The sequence below is a fragment of the Cheilinus undulatus genome, linkage group 13 (assembly GCF_018320785.1).
Source record: "Cheilinus undulatus linkage group 13, ASM1832078v1, whole genome shotgun sequence".
Classification (NCBI taxonomy): Eukaryota; Metazoa; Chordata; class Actinopteri; order Labriformes; family Labridae; genus Cheilinus; species Cheilinus undulatus.
This window is the reverse complement of record NC_054877.1, coordinates 41911017-41936622: the sequence shown is the minus strand read 5'-3', so window position 1 is coordinate 41936622 and position 25606 is coordinate 41911017. Positions and strand designations below refer to the sequence as shown.

Below are 25606 nucleotides of genomic sequence, written 5' to 3'. Positions count from 1 at the left end.
TTGGGAGGTACGTACTGCGCAGACTCAGAGGGAGAGTTCAGACAGAGGGGTTCAGTGACTCTGGATGCACTAACCTGCTGCCAGCTTTACAGAGCTGCACCAAGGTCTGTTTGGATACTAAACTTCTAAGACTACTAGAACTGTCTGTACTCAAGTATGCAGTCTTAAGTAGGTAAAAAAAAGATTAATTGATAGATGAAAACATGTCTTTCACATATAGCTTTAAAGTATTTAAATTCTAGATATTGTGATAGAAATATGCTTAGTCCACTGTTCTTGGGTTGACTACTGCTGCTTGGCTGCTGTAATTACTATTGACTGATCTGGACACAGATTACCTATGTAGTATCAGCTTTCATCACCATAGACCTCGACAGTGACAGTCCACTCCTGCAGAGGCTCTGGTTTTGGAAATATATTTCCAGCCAACAGTCGATGCTTCGCTAGTAACTGGTTGCCTTACCAGCCATTGTTGTGACATTCTTACAATAAAATTACATTTTATGCTCTTATTGGTGGTAACAGTATAGGGTTGGGCAATTAATTGCAAATTAGAATAAATTGCAACATAGCCTGCTGCAATTTTCAAATTGTAGGTATTGCAATATTTCTTTAACCTGAAATGTGTCAAAATAGCAGTTTGATACATTTTGTTTTGCAGCAGAAATTTTTTGAGAGTGTCAAACTCAAAGCCCAGGGGCCAAATCTGGCCTGTGGTGCAGTTTTACCTGGCCTGCAGGATCACATCATATTTTGTTGTTTTTAAATGTGCTTTATAAATAAATTTGGATTGGATTGGATTTAATTAGAACTGGCCCGCAGGTCTGAGGTCTGCAGATTGTCTCCAGTATAGAAATAAAAAATTTAACCTTGAAAATTTAAAATATCCTTTGTTAAGACATAGAAATTAGAAAAAATAAAGAGCAATAATGAATGAGACAGAAAGTAAGGAATGAGGGAGATAAATACATTTGTTTTTCATTTAATATTTTCAATTTGCATCTGAAAGTTCTGACTTATAAACTTAGCATTTTAACTTTTTATCTCATATTTTGAAATTTGAAGATCATGATTTCAAATGTAATCTCATATTTTGCCCTTTTAAAGTCCAAACTTTGACTTTTAATCCCATATTTTGACTTTTTAAACTCACAGTTTAGAATTTCATCTCATATTTGACCTTTTAGATTCACAATCTTAAATTTTAAGTTGTGTCTCAGCCTTTTAAACTAAAGTTTTTTTCTCTCATATTGTGAACTTTTTAACTCCTAATTTTGATTTGTAATCCCATATTTTGACCCTTTAAACTCATAATTTAGTAATTTATCTCATAATTCGACCTTTAAACTCATGATTTTTACTTTTTATCTCATATAATTGCCTTTTGAAAACATTATTTTGACTTTGATTTTGTGTTCTGACCTTTTAAACTAATATTTTGACTTTTTATTTCAGCTTTTGAGCCTTTAAACTGATCAATTTAAATCTCAGAATCATTTATCATCAGTTTTTCTCCCCCTTAATGAATTACCTGTGAAAATAAGGTTTACAGTTTATGGTTAAATGATATTCATCAAATGTCTCAATTATGTTTTTCTTTTTCTCAACACTCTATAGAAGCTCTCAGTGTAGTGGTTGTGTATTTCTTTTACGTTCTGTGATTAGGCAGGCATAAGTTAGATTTTTTGTCACCAGCCTGGCAATTATTTTGATCACAGCAGATGTAGAGCCTGAAAAAACACAAGATATCAGGTCTCTCACTGCCATTCCCGGGGTAATAATTTCCATAGGTGCATGGTAGCAGTATAGTGCAGAATGGCCAAAATAGTATGTAACATGCAAATATGATGATAAATATACTTGATAGTAACTGAAGTATATCAGATCCTCACAGGAGTCCCAATGGAGACCCATAAGAACACATCAGCACTAATTACACAATCATAGTATGAAGGCAAATTATGGCAAGTGATGGCAAGTAGAATTATTATCTGTGTTACACAAGCACTGACATGGTGCTGCAAAACACTACAGATCACAAAACAACACAACACCTTGACATTTGTTAAAAACAAAGGTGTTGAACAATGTTGAATTGGAATAACAGTGAACTCTTTCAGTGTGTTTTACCCTGTGTTAATCTGAAACAGCCCTATTTTCTTTCATTTTTTACTGACACTGAATGTTGGCTGTAAGACTAGGGCTGACATGACTGATGTCCTGCTTTTTTGTCAAATTGAGATATTGAAAAATACAAGAAGTTGTGATTATGTAAGCTTACATATTGAGAATTAAGATTCAAATAATACCAATGAAACCATAATCATAAACATTTTAGCCTATAAGTCTGTTTTCTGTGGCATAGTCCCAAAACGTTTTAGTCATCCCTAAATTTTCTATCTGAGGGTATAGCTACCACAACTAACTTAACAGTTAAACTTTACATCTGCTGGGTGAGAAAGCATCGCTTAGCTAAGAACTTTTGGTGTTTAAATAAGTAAATTCACTCAATCCTTCATGCATTCATCAAAATAAAGAAATAGTTAAATACAGACACTTTAGATTTGTGATCTAGTATGACTGTTAATTCAGTACATTCATATGGCAAACACACTGTAAGGTAGTCTGAAGATATTTTGCAGCTTCAAACAGTTTAGCAGAGATGAACCAGCCAGTAATGCTGAAAATTATACACTATATTGCCAAAAGTATTCACTCATCCATCCAAATAATTGAAATCAGGTGTTCCAATCACTTCCATGGCCACAGGTGTATAAAATCAAGCACCTAGGCATGCAGACTGTTCCCACAAACATTTGTGAAAGAATGGGTCGCTCTCAGGAGCTCAGTGAATTCCAGAGTGGTACTGTGATAGGATGCCACCTGTGCAACAAGTCCAGTGGCGGTTGCCAGGAGAACGGTACTTGTCTGACTGCATTGTGCCAAGAGTAAAGTTTGGAGGAGGGGGGATTATGGTGTGGGCTTGTTTTTTAGGAGCTGGGCTTGGCCCCTTAGTTCCAGTGAAAGGAACTCTGAATGCTTCAGCATACCAAGAGATTTTGGACAACTCCATGCTCCCAACTTTGTGGGAACAGTTTGGGGATGGCCCCTTTCTGTTCCAACATGACTGTGCACCAGTGCACAAAGCAGGGTCCATAAAGACATGGATGAGAGAGTTTGGTGTGGATGAACTTGACTGGCCTGCACAGAGTCCTGACCTCAACCCGATAGAACACCTTTGGGATGAATTAGAGCAGAAATAGAGAGCCAGGCCTTCTCATCCAACATCAGTGTGTGACCTCACAAGTGCACTTCTGGAGGAATGGTGAAAAATCCCCATGAACACACTCCTAAACTTAGTGGAAAGCCTTCCCAGAAGAGTTGAAGCTGTTATAGCTGCAAAGGGTGGACCAACATCATATTAAACACTATGGATTAAGAATGGGATGTCACTTAAGTTCATATGTGAGTCAAGGCAGGTGAGCGAATACTTTTGGCAATATAGTGTATCCAGACTGTGAGGGATTTTTCCACCATGGCAGCTTAGGCCTGTGCCAAACACAATCAGGGTAAACTATGAGCCTTAGTCCTTGAGGGGGAGTTCTGTTCTGGAAGGGACTGATTGACAGAATTCATAAGGCAAGCCCAGTAGGTGATTCTGTGTATGCTGGGAAAATAAGACTGTGGCAAGGTACTTCAGAGCACACCAAATACCCACTCTTAGTGTATTTTCATATGTTTTTTTTTTTTTTAAAGGTGCTTAATTTTGCCACATATCATTCTTCGTTTCATTTTATGTATAATTTCAACAGATTTTATCTGAATGTCTTTTTTATATCTTAATGCTGTAAATGTTATCAGTGGTCTGTTTTTAACTTTGTAAAGCATGTTGAATGACTTTGTGTCTAAGGTGTTCCTTTTAATTACACTTACCTTGCCTTAATGAGTTTAACAGCCAATAATTGTGCAGTTCGTTGAGTAATATATCAGCTTTGAGTTCAAATACTCTAGCCTGTCATGTTTTGCCGGTAAGATCTAGACATGTTAAGGCAGAATAAGCAACTGCAGATTTGTTATTCATGTCACTCATGTACCTGGTGGTGTATTTTAGTTGACTTTTCATCCATGTTTTTGTTTAGTGTGCCATTATGATTTCTTCTTTAAATCATTAATTTAGCTGAAGTTTCACTACCACTTCTCCATAGTGCAGTCTGCTTTATTATGACACAGTCTGTTGAAGGTTTTGCAACTTTGCGTGTTACCTCAGAGCTGAGATGCCTTCTTTTCCGGGGTTGTTTACATTTTGATTGCATCAAGGTAAAACTTGCAGGAAGCATTGCATTGCATTTGATATTTTGTAATTAAGAACTGCAAACAAAATAAACAGTTAATAAAAGATTTGATGATATTTGAAAGTCATGATTGTTTACCCTGGGTCACTGACTCTGTTTCTGCATATTTAGTCTCAAAGTTATTGAATAGATATTACAGATAATGGTTGAATTTCCTGCATGATTTCAGTCTATAGAGTTATAATCCTTCACAGCTGTCACTCGGACATTGCTGTGTGCACTTTCAGGCTGATTTTAGTATCAGCTCAGTTCAACCCGAGGGCCATGTCAGAACAATGCCAGTTACATTTTCAGTGCCAACATACTGCTCCATAGTGCAAGCATTTCCTCCATGGTTAATGGATGTCGTACCACTAAGGAGCCAGGAAATTGTTTTTTGAAACATCTTACTGAGAGTATTTAAAGGGCTCCAACTGGTCAGTCAGCTGTTCTTTGTCCTGTTTTCAGGAGGCCAGACACCCATTCACTTTGAGGAGATCTTCTCATGATGTTGCCACAGCACCTGAAGCAGATCCGAGTCCTGATGCTGAACGACAAGCAGAACTTAGAGAGAACTCTGTTCAGACTTGAACAAGGTAAGAAGAATTTTTTAATCAGGCTTTAATGTGTGAGAGATGATTGTCTTCCTTTTTCAGTTTTCAAGGATTAAAAAAATTATTCAATGCAATCGACTGTGACTTATTGATGACATTTAAGATTGGATAAGGAGCGCTCACTTAAGTCATCAGTTACCCAGCCCAGTGTTTCTCAATGGTGTACCTTGAAGCAAGAATTGGTGTGCTGTGGGAATATGTAAACCATACATTATTATAACAACTATACAACAACCTAAGTTACCATGTCATACTTTAAGGAGGCTTATGTGTGGATATGGATGAGGCAAAAACTGTTAAAAACCCCTGACTTAGACAGTAGGTACAAGTTAGGGCTGGGCAGTATGTACAAAAGAATCACAGGTATGTTTTTAGCTGGGTGGTGGTGTAAGATATATCTTGAAGTATGTGTTTGCTGTGCATGCTTAAGAAAGCTGTCACAATACTTTGATACAATTTGTAGTAGAGAAAAATATATTGGTACCTGTTTGCAACAAAAATAAAGTCTTAGACACCCAGTATTCAGCAACTTTTTTGTTTTCAATGATCAAACGCTGCAAAATCCTACACACTTTCAAAATTGTACAAAACTATAACATTTCTATATTTCTGAGGAATTTTTAAAATTGTTTAATAACATTTCATTTCATTTATTACACTTCATTTATTTGGATCTCCATTATCTTGGGCTAGGGCCATTGCTACCCTTCCTGGAGTCCACACCCAACACAATTGTCTTGTCAGTGTAGTACACAATTACATAGAACACAGTGCACAACAAAGCAACACAAACAGCAACTAAAAACAACTCACAACAATTTACAAAACAAAAACAACATTCATATAGTAGGACCTAGTTCAAATTAACAGTGCCTCCGACATGTAGCTTTTAACATCAGATGATCAGTTATATAGCAGTATAGTTTTATAATATATCAATATACATTTACAGTTATATATCAATATACATATACATTTATAGATCTCATAAAGCTAATCAAACTTACCCCACTTAATTGTACACAGTAGCCTTGATTACACATCAGCCGACACAGAGAGCTGTTTTGCTAATAAATTTTCTTTCAGTAGTTCTTTAAATCTAAGTTTGTTATTTTCTTGAATGATTCATCCTGGTGGAGCATTCCAAATCGCCATGGCTCTAAACATTACAGTACTTTTCACCTTATTTGTCTTTGCCTTAGGTAGAGTAAATCTACCTTCCCTAGCATGCCTTGTATTATATATGTGTTCATCAGAACTGAAAGACAGTCGTTTAAAACCCTTGGCTGTTTAGTCGCAGATATTTTTCTAATAAAAACAAGATGTGAGGCAATAAATCTGTTTTTTACCTTTAATCATGTAAGACAGTTATGCATTTTGTTAACATTTGTTTGATATGTCAGTAACATGATTATCAAAAATGATAGTCATTATTTTAATGACTGGTGGTATGAACAGAAGCTTAATGATCTTCCATGATATTTTTAAACAAAAGAGAAAGGGCTGTTTTTGGAAAACATTTGGAAAAAAAGAGTGGAAGCAGTGAGGAACAGTGTCCATTTTGGCAGCTATTTAATATTGAGTTTTAATCTTTGTATTTACATGTTCTTATGGTTTAGCTGCATTCTTCTCATTTTAACCTTTGTAGTGTAAGTATAGTTTTCGATTATCAAAAAACTCAAAAACATTTTAGTCCACTTTTAGTCAACAGAGATCCCTACGTTTCAGTCTGAACTTTTAGTCACAGTGTCTATTCTCTTTGAAATAATTTAATCAGCCAAATTGTAAGATTAATATCAGTGTAAAACATTCATTTTTTTGCACCATCAATTTAAAATACACTGATGGAAATACTGGCATACCCTCTATGCATAGTAGATAACTATCTCTACCTAATCTGTCATATGACAGATTTTGAATGTCCAACAGTAATATTTTAGTCTTGACTTAGTCTCCTCGACAAAAACTAAACTTACTTTTTGTCAGAGTTTTTATTACCAAAGATCTATTTTTTGCTAGTCTAAGTCTAGTCTTCCTCATGGAAAAAAATGTTGTCGACTTACATTTTAGTCATTGTTCTAGTTGATGAACCTATCACTGGTGAAGGTTGAGGGTTTTCCGTGCTCCTTGCAAAGTTCAACCAGGCAGTTTTCGATAATTGAAAAATGATAAATTTGTCAGGTTGTCAGGCTTGATATATAGAAGTACAGAACTCAGAGATGGAGGCAGTTCTTTTGAGAAAAGAAGAATTTATTGACAGTAATTGTGGTGGTTGAGTCTCTTGGTTTGGGGTAATGTAGGAAATGAGCTGTGGGCTACAGAGCTGGCCAAGCTAGAAGAATTGTGTGCTCTATGCCAGAGATCCAGAACTTTGCACTTGTAATTCAGAAGTAACAGGAGTTAATGGAGGCAGGAGTTGAGCGGAGCACCACTAAGCAGAGGAGAACAAGTTTGAGAAGGTCATTTACAAAAATGTGATTGGAGCAGGGTTGATTGTAGCAGATTAGCAGCTGCTCCTGCACACTTAATCCCACTCCTGTAATTAAGCACACCCCCACAATGACAGAGAGAGAGGCCAGCAGACTATGATGAGGCAGGGGACATGATAACATTACCCAGTATTGGCTATCTAGGAAATCTATTTTTGTTTCTGTTGTCTGTAACGGGTATCAGTGTAACTGTACATTTACATCTGATAGAGATGCTCCCTCCCCCAGCCCAGAGTTGAGGAAGGCCGGAATAATCTGATTTGATATTAATCAATCGATGTATCAATATTCATTGATGATCATTACAGCCCTGGGAACATAACCTGTTGAAAAAATAACAGAGTCCACACCTTTAGGGCACAGTAAGGGGTGGATGTGGTGAGCAGGCACAGCCTAGGGTACTGTCCGGGCTGGTATTGGGTTACCACAAACCCCTAGTGTTGCTGTGGATGCCCCGAGGGCCTGAAAATTCACAGGTTGTCTCTGGGTGTATCACCAGGGGTGATGAAAAGGCTGGACATGATAGATGCCATTGAGCTTGACCTTGGCTGCCAAGCAGCTCACATGTGTTGACCTGCATCGAGCTTGACCAGAGTTGAGGCTGGGGGATGAATCCTTAGCTCCTTACATGTCTAAAACTTATTCACAGGACTGTATATCCATATTGTTTTTTATCAGGCGTAGTACAGATGATCACAAGGCTCAGTCAAAAGCAGCACCAGGTTGGATTGCAGCTCCTCAAGACCTTGTCTAAAGAGTGTCAGAATAAAAATAAAATTGTCTTGACCACTGGTTCCCAAACTTTTTTTTTTTGGGCCCACCTTTGGCAGATGAAAACATTTTCAGGTCCCCCTAACCCTCATCATAGAAGTCAACATGCCAAAATATGTAAACGTACGACAAACACATTGTCAGTCACCATTTTTTCGAACAAATTCCCATTTTTGAATAAATAAATAAATAAAGACCTTTTTGGGTCCTGGGTGCAGCTATGAGAATATAATTTTCAATGTCCAGCTTTGATCTGGATTTTGTCTGACTGAGGCTACAGCAGAAAAACATCTCACACTGGTAGGATGTTACAAAAGGGAGGATGGTTATCAGGGCTCCCCATGCCTACCAGAGGGTACTCCCTTTTCACTCCAATCTAAAATATAATGTCCTGAACTTTTACTGCAACCACATTATTGAGTTTTAGGGGACATAAATGAACTGCTCCTCTTTTGCAGTGCTGAAGTTCCCTCTTCTTGACTATGCTTTTTTGGAGGTTTTGTTTCTATACATTTTTGAATACTGAAGCCTTGAAATGTGTGAAGGGAAAACAGTGGTTGCTTGAATTTTGCTATTTTTGACTAGTCATACACTACCTGCTGCAAAATGTTATTTGTTCACATCATTTAACAGAAATCAGATTTCTTCCTCTGCACTTAAAAAGTAGTTGCAAAAGGCATCAGTGTATTGCCTGTGCTTAGGCTAACTGACACTGCATTTTAGGCAATGCATATGCATATTTATTTAAGGACCTTTACTTTTTATTGAATGATTTTCTATCGATAGTTACATCTTGGCCTACACATATCGGTTCATTAAATGCTTGTGTGTCTGTACACAGGTTTTTTTTCTGCAAATGAAGCCACTAGGCAGCTGCCTTAAGCTTTTTTTCTGGGTGGTAGGCCCTCATTTAAAACAGTCCATTTGAAGATCATGAAGATCAAGTGGCCTGTCTTTTTTCATATTCAAATGCTTGCTGTCTCGTTTTTATCTGTGTTTTCAGAATTTTGTGTTTGATTACTGTTTAAGTTATCATTTTGATGTTTTCATTTGGTTAAAAGGCCACTGATGTCTAAATACCCCAATCCTGTCTCGACGTATGCCCATGTAAATACACTCACACTCTTGTTTCTTTTTGTGTTGTATGGAGGTGAAGTAGCCTGTTGTCTAAGGGAGAAGTGTAGCATTTGACATTTACAGCACAGTGAACCTGATAGGGACTTTGTGGGCAGGCTGTTAAACTGGACTAAATATAGACAAGCCGGTGCTGCTCCTGACTCTCAGATCATAAAGAGTGACATTTTTTTAGCTAATCCCCCTTTGAGTGATTGTGTGTGATTGTGTGCGTGTACATGTGTGTGCTTATGTTACTGGACACTGACTGTAAAAGGTCAGCATGGGTGTAGGAGTGAGTGAGCACTTCCTCTTACCATGCCTCTGATCACTCAGCCTGCAGAACTGTTCTGACATGCCGGCCACATGTTGACACAAAGCAAACGTTTCTGTGTCCCGTCAGGTTTCGAGCTCCAGTTTCGTCTGGGACCGAGTCTTCAGGGTAAGAGGGTGACCCTGCACACCAACTATCCTTTGGAGGGACAGCGCTTTGAACGTCACAACTTCAGAGTGTTAGCGTGGAACTACCCAACAGGAAGAGAAGATGACTCTGACAAGTACTGCTCTCTGGACCTGCAGGTGGCCGGCTCCTATGAGTACTACTTTGGATATGGGTAAGAGTAAATCCTGATAATGGACTTCATTATCAGTTCAGTATCACTGAACTTAGCTCCAGTCAGACTAATATCATACTTCATCTCAGATGTTTGTGGACAGTCTGTGCTGAAAGACGGACTGTTGACAGTACATTCATCATACCGTACTCTGATTTAGCACTGATACCATTGTCAGTGACATTCACTGTTGCAAAACACACTGACTCTAGACCTTCAAACATACTTCACATAGTGTGAAAATTAAACAGTGCACAAAAACATTGGAAATAATTTAGCATTAGCACATCAAAATTTTAAAATCACATTCATTTTATGCCATTATGCTGTTTTAGAATTTGCAGCAGGTGGATACTGCTCACCTTAGTGTCTTCCTGCTCCCACTGTGATTTAAAATAGGGACACCACTACTTCTTTTTGAATATCATTTCATGTAAAAACTTCAAGTGGCCAATTCAAAGCGATCTGTACCTAGTGATATCAAACATTTAACTCTCTTTCTATTCTCTTAAAGATAATTTTATTTACTTTTCTTTAAGGAACAAGTTATTTTTTGTGTTATTAAACTAGTTTTGCAACTTTCTATCAAATGATAAATTAACAAAAGTTTCGTGGTTCTTTTCAAAATAAAAGCAGGTTTTAATTCTAACAGGAAAAAAGTGACCTCAGTAACCTCAGCTTAAAGTCCCTGTAAAGCTAAATCAGAAATTTGTCTCTACAACAAAAAATTGTTAAATTGATAAAAATCAATAATTTAAAGTGTTAACAAAAATGTGTTATTGAGTCATTGTGTTGTGGAGCTGTTTGCATCACAACCAGACAGTTTAGTACCTCTCTGTGATAACCTGACAATTGACGGAAATAATGAGGGGAAAAATTCATCAATGTTAGTTTTCCATGACAGAGATGAGGCACTGGCGATCTATAAATGGCTCTCTGTCGTAAAAACTCAGGCGGAACCCAAGTGTTGTTTCTCTTACGAGACGAGATTGGCTAATAACCATATGTGTGGGCTGTCAGACATTTATGTCGTCCATATTTACCCCAGCTTGTGTCTTAAATGTCTGCTAAAATCTGAGAAGAAAAGGAAGGATGAGTGAGCTTCAGCCACAAAGTGAGAGGAGTAGTTGTTAGGGTGTTTGTGTATGTGTGACAGAGAGGAGAGTAAGTTTGTGTTTTCATCTATGAATGACGGCTGGCCTAACATCAAGCATTAATGAACTAGAAGTGGTCAAGCAGTGAATGACATGTCTATGAGGTATCATAACATCAATAACCTTCGAAGGATGAGGTCTACCATCATAAAGATGTATGAAAAGCTGCTTTACTGGTTAAATCTTTGGCTCTTCTGGGATAAAACATTTGCCAGAGGAAGCAATAAAAGCATTATCACACTATAACTAGGGTCCGTCATTCAAAGCATATCATTAGGCTTTTTTCATCTGTGTCATCTTCAGATGTTTAAAAATGTGAGTGAGGAGGGAGGTAAGGCAGAAAACAACAAAAAAACTCTCACAAATGTTTACGATTTTTTGTGTTTATTCTGTGGCCTTTTAAAATAAGAGAATTCATAAAAATTTAGTTTTAATTAGTTAGTCTTTTAGTTTTAAAAACATAGTCTTCCACGTTATTTTAACAGCTTTGGAATATCTGTGTTCTGTTATATATATATGGATTTGAAAAAATACTTGAATCAATGAATCAGGAAAATAATCATCTGATAAACTGATGATTAAAATAATCCTTTGTTGCAGCTCTAGCTGTACACATTTGAAAAGGCTGAAAACAACAGCTATATGTGACTGAATTAGAATTTATACATAGAAAGAAAGACTAAATGTGGGTCCAAGTGACATAAGAGAGCCCCAAATTAGTCATCCCAACCCCCAACCTACAATGATAAAAAAGCTATGGGTGTCTTGTCTAAATACACTCTTATTGTTTACCCATGCCTATGTCCTTATTGGAAATCAGTGGCTGTTTATTTGTTCGTGATGGGTTAATCTGTCCAGTTTACCAAACAGTTGTAACAGACGGGTTCCAGACCTCTGCCTCTCCTACCCTGGCACAGAGAAGGCAGCTGTGTTCAGACACAGACAAAGACTATAACATCACGTCACAGGCTAATTGCTGGTGTGGTTGTCTCGGTGTCACTAGAGCCCTGCACAGCAGGAACTAACATCATTTCAATCAGGAAAGGCTTGATACGAGTATGACAATGATTTATTTTACAAGTTTGGAAATGTTTGAAATTGTGCAGTGTCTTTGGCAAACAAGCTCTATTGTGAATAGTAAACCAAGCTATGGAGTCTAGACACCAGTGGTGTTGATGGAAGGAGTTGGATAAGATGAGTAAGAGACCTCTCAGGAGTGGATTTTCGAGGAGCTTGACCCAGATGCTGATGAGATGGTTGGAAGTAGTGATGAAGGGATACAGGATTCACAGAGGAGCTCCACCTGGACACCAATGAGATGTAATGGAGGTGGCTGGACTGACTGATTGTGGAGGAAAGATAACGGATTTTAGAATATGGCAGCTGCAGAATGATTGGATCGAGAGAGGCTGTGGCTGAAAGGGATTGGCTCAGAGCTTAAGTGAGTAGATGCCCATACCTGCTGATTAACAGAGCAGAAAACGGTGCAGGAAAAGGAATACACATGAGTGAGTGATTATTATCGAATGAAAGGATGAGTGAAACAGTCTTCCTGCGTGAGCTTACTTTAAGCTTCATTACCTGTTGAAGGTGTGATTAAACCAATATCTTGCTTGTCTGTAGTCCTGATTAAAATAATTACTTGCCGCTCTCTGCTACTGCTGCTATGCTAAAGTTTAGTAAACTTTCTGAAAATCTAGAAAGATTCCGTTTCTGCCAAATTTGTCACAGTAAAAGTCTCCATCTCATAAGCATGGTTAACTTTTATTTATTAGAGCAACATCAGGAAATGGAGTGTATTCAGCAGCAACTTTACAACTCCAACAGGAGAGAAAGTGAGTTTTTAAAATGCAGGATGAGAAGATAAAACTCTGAGTTTTTATCACCAAACTGTCTGCCTGTCATGACGTGAATGTGGTTGTGGCTCACAATACACAATCCAACAACTCCAAAACGCTCTCGTGGACAAGTTGTGACCTGCACATTCACCGCGCTATGAAGTAATAACGTATTATTATGTGACATTACGACACATGAAGCAAATACTCAGAACTATTTCTTGAGTGAACCACTGGGCGGAGTGACACAGTGCAGCAGACATGTCTGGAGTGTAGTTCCGGCTTTGCATTCAACTTTAAAACATCTCCGTCTCATAATGTTCCATGATTATTTCAAGGCTTGCACCGACAACTAAAGGAAACAAACCTATTACTAAGACTATAGGAATTATGGCAATGGGCGAATTTGCCAAAATGTTGAAGTATCCCTTTAAAGCCAAATATCAATTGTAAATATCGGCATAAATTTTCATTGCTGCTAATTCTTATATCATACCGATAATGTGGATCCCTATTATTTTGAATTATTTTAAATTCTTATTTTCATACTTAAAGCTGTTTTTTTGGATGCAAAGTTAAAAAGTAAAACATAACTAAGAGTAGTTTATTGAGAAACTCTTGGCTCGATTTTAAAAAAATAGATTTTTTGTTCATTTAATGCTTTTATTCATAGAGGAGGACAGTGGATAGAGCTGGATGCAGGGATGAGAGAGTGGGAAGAAACATGTGGGAAAGGAGCAACAGACCAGACTTAAACATGCAGTGTGCAACACTTGGCCATCTGCGCCCTTTGTGGCTGGATTTTTGACCTCAAGTGTGTTACTAGCACAGAGAAATCAACCCAAAAGGAACAGCTAAAGCTGAAAAGCTTTGTCCGGTTCACCTCTGATTATTATTTTTATTTTCTGTGAAAGCTTCTGCTCCCAAACACTGTCTGATGGTTTGTGTTTGGTTTTGTCATGTTGTATGTCATTCTTCTTTATTAATTTCACTATGATTGGACCTTTGCTCATTAAAGGTGATAATAATCCATGGGTTTTATTTTCTCCACAGAGAGGCAGAGCGCTCTGGTAGTGGTTACATTGTCGTTGACCCGGTCCTCCGTGTTGGAGCCGATCAGCATGTTCTCCCCTTAGACTGCATCACTATCCAGACCTACCTGTCCAAATGCCTGGGACACCTGGACGACTGGCCGGACAGACTGAGGGTTGCCAAGGAGTCAGGTGTGCAGCCCCCCAAAGAACTGTGTTATAACTGTCACTGAAATGTTATTGTTTATTAAATATAAAACACTGATTTCATGATGGTGTGTAATGTGTGTATGTATCTGTCACAGGATACAACATGATCCACTTCACACCTCTTCAGACTCTGGGAGAGTCCAGGTCCTGTTACTCACTGGCAGACCAGCTGGCCTTTAACCCTGAGTTCAGCCCGCCGGGTCAGAGCTACAGCTGGGCAGATGTGGGGGCTCTGGTGGAGAAACTAAGGAAAGAATGGAACATGCTGTGTATTACAGACGTGGTGTATAACCACACAGGTGAGTGCACACACATTAAGCATGTCTTTAATACAAATATAGCCTGTTAGCCAGTGTGATAACAGATGAAAGGCAGTTACAAAACATGAGGGCTGGGAAATATGGACCAAAAATCAGGAGCGCAGCTGACTGATAAAGAGACGCACTGAGGAGACAGGAGCGCTGTAAAATGTAAAGTGCTTAACGATTTTTTAGACCACCCTAACCCTAACCAAAGTAAGGTTTATGCCACAGCTGCCCTAAATTAACGGCATTGGTAATTACCAGAATCATTTTTTATGTTTCTGCAATGGTTAATACACCAATATGTAGAAGCTCTTTAACCCAAATGATATTTTTAACGCTAAAATATAATTATTATTGTTATCCATGAATTTTCAAATTTACTGATTTACAAAAAAACTGAAAAAATAGTAAAGCACATTATTATTTCTTGATTAATATGTCAAATTATAGTTATTTACTTGCATTCCTGGGCAGAAAAACTAGTTTTAGTGGTTGAATGTTATGCTTGATTAATTTCTGACTTCTCAGAGAAGCCCAGTGAGCCAGCTCAAATTTGGGTGAATTCAGTTTGAAATCCCTCATTACTGTTCAAAATGGTAAAACGTGGAGAGCGCACTAAAAATGAAAGAGTCCACATTAAAGCACTTCACGATGCTGGATGGTCTCTGAGACAAATTTGGCTGTTCCATCATTACATCATGCTTTGCAAAAAACACACTTGCAAACACGTGAAACTGGAGAACAGAGCCTAAATGACTCATAATAGAAATGCTGAACGTTGTGGCCCTCAGAGTCCCTGCAGACAGGAACTGCTTTTATAACGACTGAAATTCCCAAAAACTTAGACCTTTTTGAAAAAAATAAACAACAATGTTTTGAAGATTTTTTTGTCAATTTTTTTTTTTTTTTTAATTTTTGGTCCAAAAAAGATGGGAAAGCAAGTTTGTGTGAAAGACCTTAGTCATTAATATTTTAGTTTAAATTTCCAAGTAGTTTTTATCTTTTGTCTTTGTAATTCTGTAATATGATATAATATAATTTATAATCCCACAGCTAAATTTTGAAATTCAAATGACGTTGCTGCAGCACACATATTCTTAAAGCCCAGGTTGTCCTGAAGAAGAGGGTGTTTAGAGCTGGACTGTGCACCACAGGATTTATGTTTTTTAAGCTTTTTAAGACAAAAAGTCCAGGTGAGACAGAAAGTTTAAAAAATGGCATAGGGCTCAGAGGGTTAAAAAGAAATGAGACATTAAGAAGTAGTAGTTTACTTACTTCACAGCATCACTGGCAGCAGTGAGATGCTGATGCTAACCAAGTCTGCTGAAAGGGACATTAAAGGATGTGATTAATCATGATTTAAAATGATGTGTGGAGTTATTATGGACCCTAAATTATTGCGATTAATGTGATTAATCTTGACAGCTTTACTAATCAATAGAATACAAAAATAGGACGAAAATTCCTAATTTTTTCTAAACATTTTAAACAGATTATCATGTGTTCAAACTGAACACCATGTAAGCTGGAAATGGTTCTTGCTGTTAACAATCTTGTAATTATCACTGTGCAAGGTAACTTTTTGTCTTAAATGCATCGGTATTAATTGTAATGCTATAAATGATACTGTTTTACCCTATATCTTATGTTACAGTCTATCTTAAAGCACTATAAAGTATGTGGTTCAACCCTACATCACATTACCGGTATACAACATACAGTAGTTTCCATTAATACTGTTATTGATCATCCTGTAAATAGAGTACATGTTCCACTGTTTGCATATGTATTGACATATACAGTTAAAAGTCTGAAGGGCAGGAGTCCATAGAGTTCAGTCACCTCAGTCAATATCAGCATTGTGTTTGCATGAGTTAATCTGTGAGGGCAGAGGTCAGATCAGATGATAGGAAACCAGGTCACTGCAGACTGGATCAACCAAGAACAATAAACAAACTAAAACTATTTCAACATCTACAGTAGAGCTTTAATTCAGCGGCGGTAGAGTTAAATTGCGTCCCTCGTCGCCGGAGATGCAATGAAATCAAAATTTCAGAACACCGTTATAAGTTTTCAGGATTTTCATAGATACCAACATATTACAGAATTCTCATAATGTCATGGGAGTTTTCAAAAAGTACATTACACAGAAATGATTTTACTCCAGAAATATGCACTTTTAGTTTGCATAAACATTAGAATATTAACATATGAAGAGTAAACATGGCAAACTTGTCATATGCATTAAGATATTTTTTATCAAAGTGTCAAGATTTGTTGATACTTGACACTTTTTTGATACCACGTGCTTTGAATGATACAATATCTGTTGTTTTGTTTCGTTTGATAGTGCCAAGGAGTGCTGAAGTGATGAAGGGTAACACAGATATACATGCTCGTTCTCAATCCAAGGCTGCTGCAAGCTGAGAGACTGAGAGAGAGCAGCAGTGAGATTAAGTAGAGAGAGTAATTCAGGGGTACATCACTGTCTTGAGGGTTTTATGGCACATAAAGTCTAAAGAACTTAGAGAGACCTCAACACATATGTTTAGAAATGTGCAATTTTGTTTTAGTATTGCTGAAGTGCTCCTTTTTCCTTTGTGGGTCTGTAGCTAGCCCTCTAATTAAAAGTTCAGGGCAGTGTAGACAGATAAGGAGGGAGTACCCATGGTGTATCAATGTCTGGACATTATAAACTGTGATATTAAGGCGCAGTAATCAAAAACTGTTTAAATGATAATTTAAATTTAACAGTATTTCTTAATGTGGAGGGATTTTACCATGGTTGTCACAAAAAACCTGTAACCATTTCATTCTCAGTTGGCATAGAGCTAATTTAACCCCAGTTCCACAAAAGTTGGGGTGCTTGTAAAATATAAATGAAAAACAGAATGTAATGATTCTCAGATCTCATGAATCCATACTTTATTCACAATAGAACATGAACAACATATTAGAAGTTGAAAGTGAGACATTTTACCATTTCATGAAAAATTTTGGAACTAATTAAGTAATTATCAACAGGGCAGAAACATAACTGGTATAAAAGGAGCATTTTAGAGAGTCAGAGTCTCTCAGAAGGAGAAAAAGATGGGCAGAGGTTCACCTTTTTGCAAAAAAACTATGTCTAAAAGTTGTAGTAAAATTTCCGAAAAATGTTCATAAATGTGAAACTGCAAATATTCAAATATCCAACCATCTACAGTACATATTATCTTAAAAAAGATTCGGAGAATCTGGAGAAATATCTGTGGGCAAGTGACAAGGCCGAAGGTCAGAATTGGATGCTCGTGATCTTTGGGACATCATTAAAACAGGCATGATTCTGTACAGGAAATCACTGCAAGGGTTCAGGAACACTTCTACATTGACATTGAGATTGACATTGTCTGTCAGCAAAGTTCTCTGTGTCATCCACAAATGACAGTTAAAGCTGTATTATACAATAAAGAAGCCATATGTGAACATGATACACAAGTACTGCCATCCTCTCATCCTGCCCAAAGCTCATCAAAAACAGACTGAGGCAAATAGAAAGCTGTTCTGTTCTGTCAGATAGATCAAAATTTTAAATTCTTTTAGGAAGCCACAGACATTGAGTCCTGTGGACTAAAGAGGGCAGCTTAAACATCTGAAAAGAAACTATCAATGCTGCAAAGTAGGAAGAAGTTTAAAAGCAACATATGCTCTCATCCAGACAATCTCTCCTCTAGGGAAGGGCTTGCATATTTCAGCAAAGAGCACTCAGGACTATTGAGCAAGACTATAGAAAATTACATCAGAAAAGAATGGGACAACATTCCTCTCCCAAAACTACAGCAGCTCATCTCCTCACTTCCCAGACGTTTACAGACTGTTGTTAAAAAAAGAAGGGATGCTACACAATAATAAACATGGCCTCAAAATAAGCTAATGTTTTTCATCAAATGGTAAAAATGTCTCAATGTCAACATCTGGCTTTATGAATAAAACATGGTTTTAAAGTTTAACCCTTCGTTATACCATCATCTTTGATGAAGAGATGATCAGTGTTACATCAGTGAGTTTGTGATAGAAGCGTGTTGCCGTCCCTCATGCTTATAACAATCATTAAAGGGATACTTCAACATTTTGGCAAATTTGCCCATTGCCATAATTCCTATAGTCTTAGTAATAGGTTCATTTCCTTTAGTTGTCGGTGCAAGCTGTTTCTAGATCTGGTGGGACAATTAAACCAGCTGCACCGCAAACGCTATGTTAGCAGACGGAATTTTTGCTTTCCCTCATCAAATTCATCAAATACACAATCCAACAACTCCAATACGCTCTCGTGGACAAGTTGTGACCTGCACATTCACCACGCTATGAAATAATCATGGAACATTACGAGACGGAGATGTTTTAAAGTTAAATGCAAAGCCGGAACTACAATCCAGACATGGCTGCTGCACTGTGTCACTCCGCCCAGTGGTTTACTCAAGAAATAGTTCTGAGTTTTTGCTTCATGTGTCGTAATGTTACATAATAATACGTCATTATTTCGTAGTGTGGTGAATGTGCAGGTCACAACTTGTCCACGAGAGCGTATTGGAGTTGTTGGATTGTGTATTTGATGAATTTGATGAGGGAAAGCAAAATTCCGTCTGCTAACATAGCGTTTGTGGTGCAGCTGGTTTAACGGTCCCCCCAGATCTAGAAACAGCTTGCATCAACAACTAAAGGAAACGAACCTATTACTAAGACTATAGGAATTATGGCAATGGGTGAATTTGCCAAAATGTTGAAGTATCCCTTTAACTTAAGACCACCATGACACCACACCAAGTATCAAGTTAATGTCACTGGATTCCTAAAAACTTGTGACATTTGATTATGCCAGAGCTCAAAGGTGCATGTATTAATAACTTTCAGGCATAAAACTTTGTTTCAAACTACTTTAAATGAGATTTATTAGATTTTATCTTCATTGCTTAGTGTGGTTGCTTCTCCTTCCACACAAATCGTGAAGCACGTGGGGTTTGTGTGAGCAGCATGCCTAGGCATGAGCAGGGCTGCTAACTAACATAAAAAGGCAGACAGAGTAGAACTTCTACTGACAAATAAGACCCAGTGTATTCAGAGTAATAATGGTTAAACTATCAGCATCCAAATCTACAAAAATGTGAAAAAATCAACATACATTACAGTTTAAGTTAAGTATACATGTACATTAAAAAGACATCACCTCATGTCATCCAATGCCCCATGTCCTGCTCCACATACACTGTCAACAGAGAGGTCAGTAAAGGTTGTAAAATGAGCCTGATCAAAAGGTTAAAGTGGCTCTGAGTGTTTTCTGTCTGACTGTGTCCGCCTATCTGTTGATCCCTGCAATCTCCTGCAAAATATATAATTCGTACCAACAGGAAATTGACTGGATATTTATTTTTATTAAAGCTGCTTTAACCATCTGTTTTTATGTAAGTTAATGGGAAAATGTTTAAGGAAATCTCCTGATGGCTAAATGTTGGTACCTCTTGTTTTGCCAATATTATTTTTAAAAAGTATTTTGGTTCTTATTCTCCCATCAGGAAATCTACCCTAACATGCATGAAAATACATAAAAACACAGACCTTGTATTTCCGAGCTTCTATGACTCTCATTGTGGGCAAAGTGTCCGGATCTTTCCCAGTTACTTCCACCTGGTTGTTCTTTAGCTGAAAATGTTCAAATGCTTTGAACTTGCAGGAATAATATGAGTCAAAAACAACCATAAAGTGTAAACTAATACACATGTTGCATCTTCATCCCAGTGTTAATTTTGACAGCTATTTTAAGTTTTAGTCTCAGTCGTAGTCTTTAGAATAAATGCCTTTTGGTTAGATTTTTAGTCACCAAACATTCAGACACTTCTGTGACTGGTTACACGTCTGTGGTATTGTCCATTTAGAATGAATGAGTTGACCCTGTCACTCTACAGCCTAGTTTACAGAGCGTAATCTGTAACTCAACAGCCTTATTATAGAATAGTAAACACAAACACACACACAGGGCAATGGTTCGCTGAGCAAAACAGTGTGGCGTTCCTGGTATCTGTGCATGTGGACAAACGTCAGTCTTTCGGTCCTTGGTCTAGTCTTACGGACCTTTTCCACTTTGACTTTTGGCGGAGCCAAACCAAGCTGTGCTGATCTGCTTTTCCATCACCAGTTTGGCCGTGTAAGGCCGCGCAACAGCAGAATAGTCCTGCCCCAAAGCAGGGCCAAAGCGAGCTGGTCCTGCCTCCAAACGCGCTGATGTCAAAGGTAATGTGTGATTTGCCGAAGGGATTTCCAGCTTCTGCTTCTGATAGCCGATCTTCTGATGATACATTTTCAGCCCACAGGGTGGTACGTTTAATCCCTGCTTCTGCACGGACTGACTACAGCTCTGTATCAGTGATGGTCTAATGTCAGCATTCACTGTGTGACTCAGACGTTAATAACATAATACCAAAACTCGAGACTTATATCCTCATACTATGTCTGATAGTTGCGCATGGCCTGCGTTCTCACACTGATGAGTAAAATCAGGACGGACCATGTGCAGATCCAGGATGACAATTTTTTTGTACCTACCAGTAACAAAAGGTGTAACCCTTTCCCCTCCTTATAGACAAATAAATTCTAGACTTTTTAAAGTCAAAAGTTAGAGATGTTTGAAACATTTAGCCAATGATAGAGATGATATTTGATTTATTAACTGGAGTTGGTAAAGCATGCTGTTCTTATTGCCTAAACCAAAAACATGATTGTGTTCATTCTCTCTAGAGACCCATTAATCAATAATCAGAAGACTGTCCTTTAACTTCTATGCTGGAAAATTCTCCTTTTTTGATAAGCGTGAATTATTGTTTGTTTATTGATCGTGGAAAAAGAGAGAGAAAGATGGACTGGGAAAGCGCCGGAAGCGCCGACTAGACTCCATTGTGACAACTTCTCTTTGGTGAATCTTTGGGTATTGTTGGCATGGCTGTGTGTCTAATGCTGATATGCTCAGCAGATCAGGGAAGGGAAGGGTCAGCTGTTTGATACGGGAACAGCAGCTGTGCTTTTACAGGCACCTGGCGCACTTTTCTGGGCCTGGTAAGGCTCACCACATACTGGGTGCCCAGCACCCGGTGGACTGGTCCAGATGCCAGGGGTGACCGCCTGTGTTGTGGAGAGGGCAGCTGGGAGGATACCTGGAGAGATGGGGCATGGGCCTGGTGCAGGCCTGGAGGATGGCCATCAATCAGTAGGCTGAAGAAGTACAGAACTAAAGTTGATGCGATAAAGATTACAAGAATAATGACATGTCATCATAGGGGAAAGGGTGAAAAGTGGGTTTATTTTGACCTGTCTCTTTTTTCAATAAGATATTTTTTTCCATCCAAGATCCAAACTGCGATATAATTTGTTAAATAAACATGCGTTGTTGAACATTTAAAGGGTCTGAATGCTAGACCAGCTATGAACTAGTGCTCCAAAAGTTTACTTTGTAATGCATTACAGCTAAAAACTGATTGTGATTTTTAATCTTGTGACAATTAAAATTTTTTTGCTTGTGAATAGATTTCGCTCATGACATGTTCATTCATGGATGATTCTGATTTATGGATGCTTGTTTCTAATCATTACAATCAATACTGTGTTTCTGTACAGCTGCTAACAGTATGTGGATCAGAGATCATCCAGAGTGTGGCTACAACCTGGTGAACTCCCCCCACCTCAGACCAGCCTGGGTGTTAGACCGAGCCATCTGGCATCTCACCACTAGAATGGTAGAGGGGCGCTACGAGGCTAAAGGACTTCCTGCCAACATCACCAATGAGGGCCATCTGAATGTAAGGAAACACACATCAGCTCATAGGTTCATGACTGAGATTAATTATAGGATTCATGGTTGCAACAACTAGATGGAATTATTAGTCTAAAGTAAATCCACTCTCCTTATTTGCTTTAAAATAAAGTCTTACAATATTTTTTGTGTCAGTAAGCGCTAGTAGGAAGTTTTGATGTCTGTGTTAAATGAGATTAGAAATAAATGTTTAAGCAAGTGTCCTTTCATAGGCTTAAATCTTTTTAGCCCTTATCTTAAAGTGTCAGCAGACCTGCAGATTTTTGGAGTTTGTTTGAAACATGTGGAGCAAAAAAACTGAATGCTGCCTCTCCATGTTTGGTTCTGACTCTGAGAACAGAAAGCAGACCTATCCCAGATCACCTGAGTATTCTGGATCGCTCACTGTTTATTTTAGCCCTAGAGCTTTATAAACCAACCATAGTGTTTATAATCTCTTCTCAGAGAGATGGGGAGGCAGGTTAAAGACCTCAGAAGTGTAGCGGCAGTGTTTTGAGTTAGGATCATAAAAATAGTTTATATGAATCAAACCACGTGTACATAGTGTGAGTGGGGGCATTTTTGGAAGAGGGTCATCAAAGTTATGAAGATATTTCAATAAAGTTGGAGCACTCCTTGTACTTTTTTTTAGATTTCCGTCCAGAAAGGCTTGCACTTTGAGCTGGAAGCATGCCTGACTGATATTACATCAAATCAGCTGAGAGCTCAACAACGCCATTTATAAGGGAAACTAAGAAACTTTAAAACATGATGTTTTAAAATAGGATACAGCTTTTTAACCATTTTGGATTTTGGAGTAATGAAGTGGCAAACACTCCTCTTTGCTTATCTTCATCCCCCTCTGCACTCATCTTCATGTAGGTCTCACACAGGCCTGCACAATCATCTTTATCACATTAGAGTCTAAATCTATAACAGTAATTAATACAAATATCCCAGCAATGCTTTTTCACTTAAGATTATGTACAGCACTGTTGATTTATGGTGTAAAACAAAACTACAGACATACTGTGTTGTTAATAGTGGTTACAGTGGAAAATCCAGTGTGATTATAATGTGCACAGTTACACTCTTTACAGATCTAAATGGATTAGAAGATAAATAATACCATGCTTTATATACATGTTTTATGATTGAGTATCAACATTACAGCTTTCCACCCATTATTAAAGCCATGGAAACCCTTAACTTTTATTGTTGTAGCAGGATGTGTATTGTCATAGGGCTGCAATGATGTACAAAATGTTGCTGGCTTATTTTAATTTTCCTTTATTTTAAAAAGGTGTGTATGTATTGTTTCCAATCCCCACACTATATCCGTTACTGGGAGTTATGCATGAAATTTTTATTTCTATTTTTTGCCTAATACCATAATGCACCACACAGAAGAAGAAGTAGAAAAAGCAGAAAAAAGAAGAAAAAAGGCAGACACTGCCTATACTGTATCCTTCCTATTGAAACTTTGGATGTTATGTCAATGACTGCAGTGTCAAAAGGTGAGACATGCTACTCTGTTGCTGCACACTTGCCTCCACAGGTATTGGAACAGTGAGGCCAATTCCTTTATTGTTGCTGTACACTGAAAACATTTGAGTTTGACATCAAAAGATGAATATGAAACAATAGATCAACATTTCAGCTTTTATTTCCAGGTATTTACATCTGGATCTGATAAACAACTTCACCAGATTTTTAGATTTTTAGGTTGGCAAAGGTTTTGGAACAGAATGACTTAAAATAGATTAACTTAAGTAAGACTTATTGTTTAGTTACAAATTGCTTGCAGTAACTGCATCAACCCTGTGACCCACTGACATCACCAAACTTTAGGATTCTTCTTTTGTGATGCTTTTCCAGGCTTTCACCACAGCCTATTTCAGTTGTTGTTTGTTTTGGGGGGGTTACTCCCTTCTGTCTCCTCTTTAGCAGGTAAAATGCATGTTCTACAGGGTTTAGGTCTGGAGGTTGACTCAGCCAGTCTAAATCCTTCAACCTCTTGTCCCCGGGTGAACTCCTTTGTTGTTTTGGCAGTGTGTTTCTGTAGACACAGACAGAAACAGACTTCTGAGCTCATTTTGCTGCTGCCATCGTGTGTTGCATCATCAATGAAGATTAATGAGCCTGTCCCAGAAGAAGCCATGCAAGCCCAAGCCATGACATTACCTCCACTGTGTTTCACAGATGAGCCTGTATGTTTAGGTCATGAGCAGATCATTTCTTTCTACAAACTTTAGTCTTTCCATCACTTTGGTAAAGGTTCATCGTTGTCTCATCAGTCCATTAAACTTTGTGCCAGAATTGTGAGGCTCTTCTGTAGTTTTTGGCAGATTCCAGCCTGGCCTTTCTATTCTTCTTGCTAGTAAGTGGTTTGCATCTTCTGGTGTAGCCTCTGTACTTTAGTTATGAAGGCTTTAGCCAACAGTAGATGGTGATACCTTCACTCCTGCCCTCTGGAGGTTGTTGCTGATGTCACTAACACACCTGCACTCATAAGTCCCAGTATTTTTGCTCACATGACTGGTCCATTCTAATTTTATTTAATCGCCCTCATGGTTTAACTCTTGTCCTTGTTTAACTGAATCTACTTGCAGGGATTTTGATAAGTAAATTCATTTGATTAACCTCAGTTTTACACTGCTGTACAGTTTTTGATGGCTTACTTTGATCATTTTGATATATTGTATGTCCTTCTCCTTTGTGTGTTTATTAGGCCATTCGCGGTGTGTTGTGGCAGGACGTTTTTCCTCAGATCAAGCTGTGGGAGTTCTTCCAGATCAAAGTGGACCCTGCTGTGGATCAGTTCAGGATTCTGCTGCAGAAAGGTGTGTACTGTACAGCAGTTAGAAATTTTAGCCAATGCAGAACTTTTTTTAACTGTAGGAAGACAAAGGTAATATAAATAACTTTAACTTGCTTAACTTTTTATAAGTGTATAGAGTTACTTTTAAAATCATACATACTTGGTGCCTCACGAACAGAGTAAATCTAAATAAGTGTTGCATTTAAATTAAGAATAGATAAAGAAATGATTGACAATAGGTTGTTTGCAGATGACATCACATCACAATGGAGAATTCTAGATGGGGGGCAGGAAGGGATTTCTGCACAGAGAAGCACCATCATAATGCTAGAGTTTATGACTGTGCCAACTGGTCAAATTATGAAAAGAAGCAATATTTAGCTGCTCTTGAGTCCTGACAGTAGTGACACATTCAAGCAAAGAAAATGTTTAAAAAGCACATGGAGAAACGGTGGTCAGCATGGATTAAAAGCCTCTGTCCATTTCTACAAGGAGTCCA

At 38.0% G+C, this 25606-nt stretch overlaps 1 protein-coding gene across 2 annotated transcripts in view; it reads left to right on the top strand.

Annotated features, from left to right (window-relative positions):
• agla (amylo-alpha-1, 6-glucosidase, 4-alpha-glucanotransferase a) overlaps nt 1-25606 on the top strand; it is a 56906-nt gene that overhangs the window by 773 nt on the left and 30527 nt on the right. For both annotated transcript variants that reach the window (XM_041803196.1, XM_041803195.1), the window contains exons 2-7: nt 4800-4927; nt 9722-9932; nt 13978-14147; nt 14261-14464; nt 22112-22293; nt 25018-25129. In XM_041803196.1, coding sequence (XP_041659130.1) covers nt 4837-4927; nt 9722-9932; nt 13978-14147; nt 14261-14464; nt 22112-22293; nt 25018-25129 — 970 coding nt within the window. In that variant the 5' untranslated portion in view covers nt 4800-4836. The remainder of the gene's footprint in view (nt 1-4799; nt 4928-9721; nt 9933-13977; nt 14148-14260; nt 14465-22111; nt 22294-25017; nt 25130-25606) is intronic.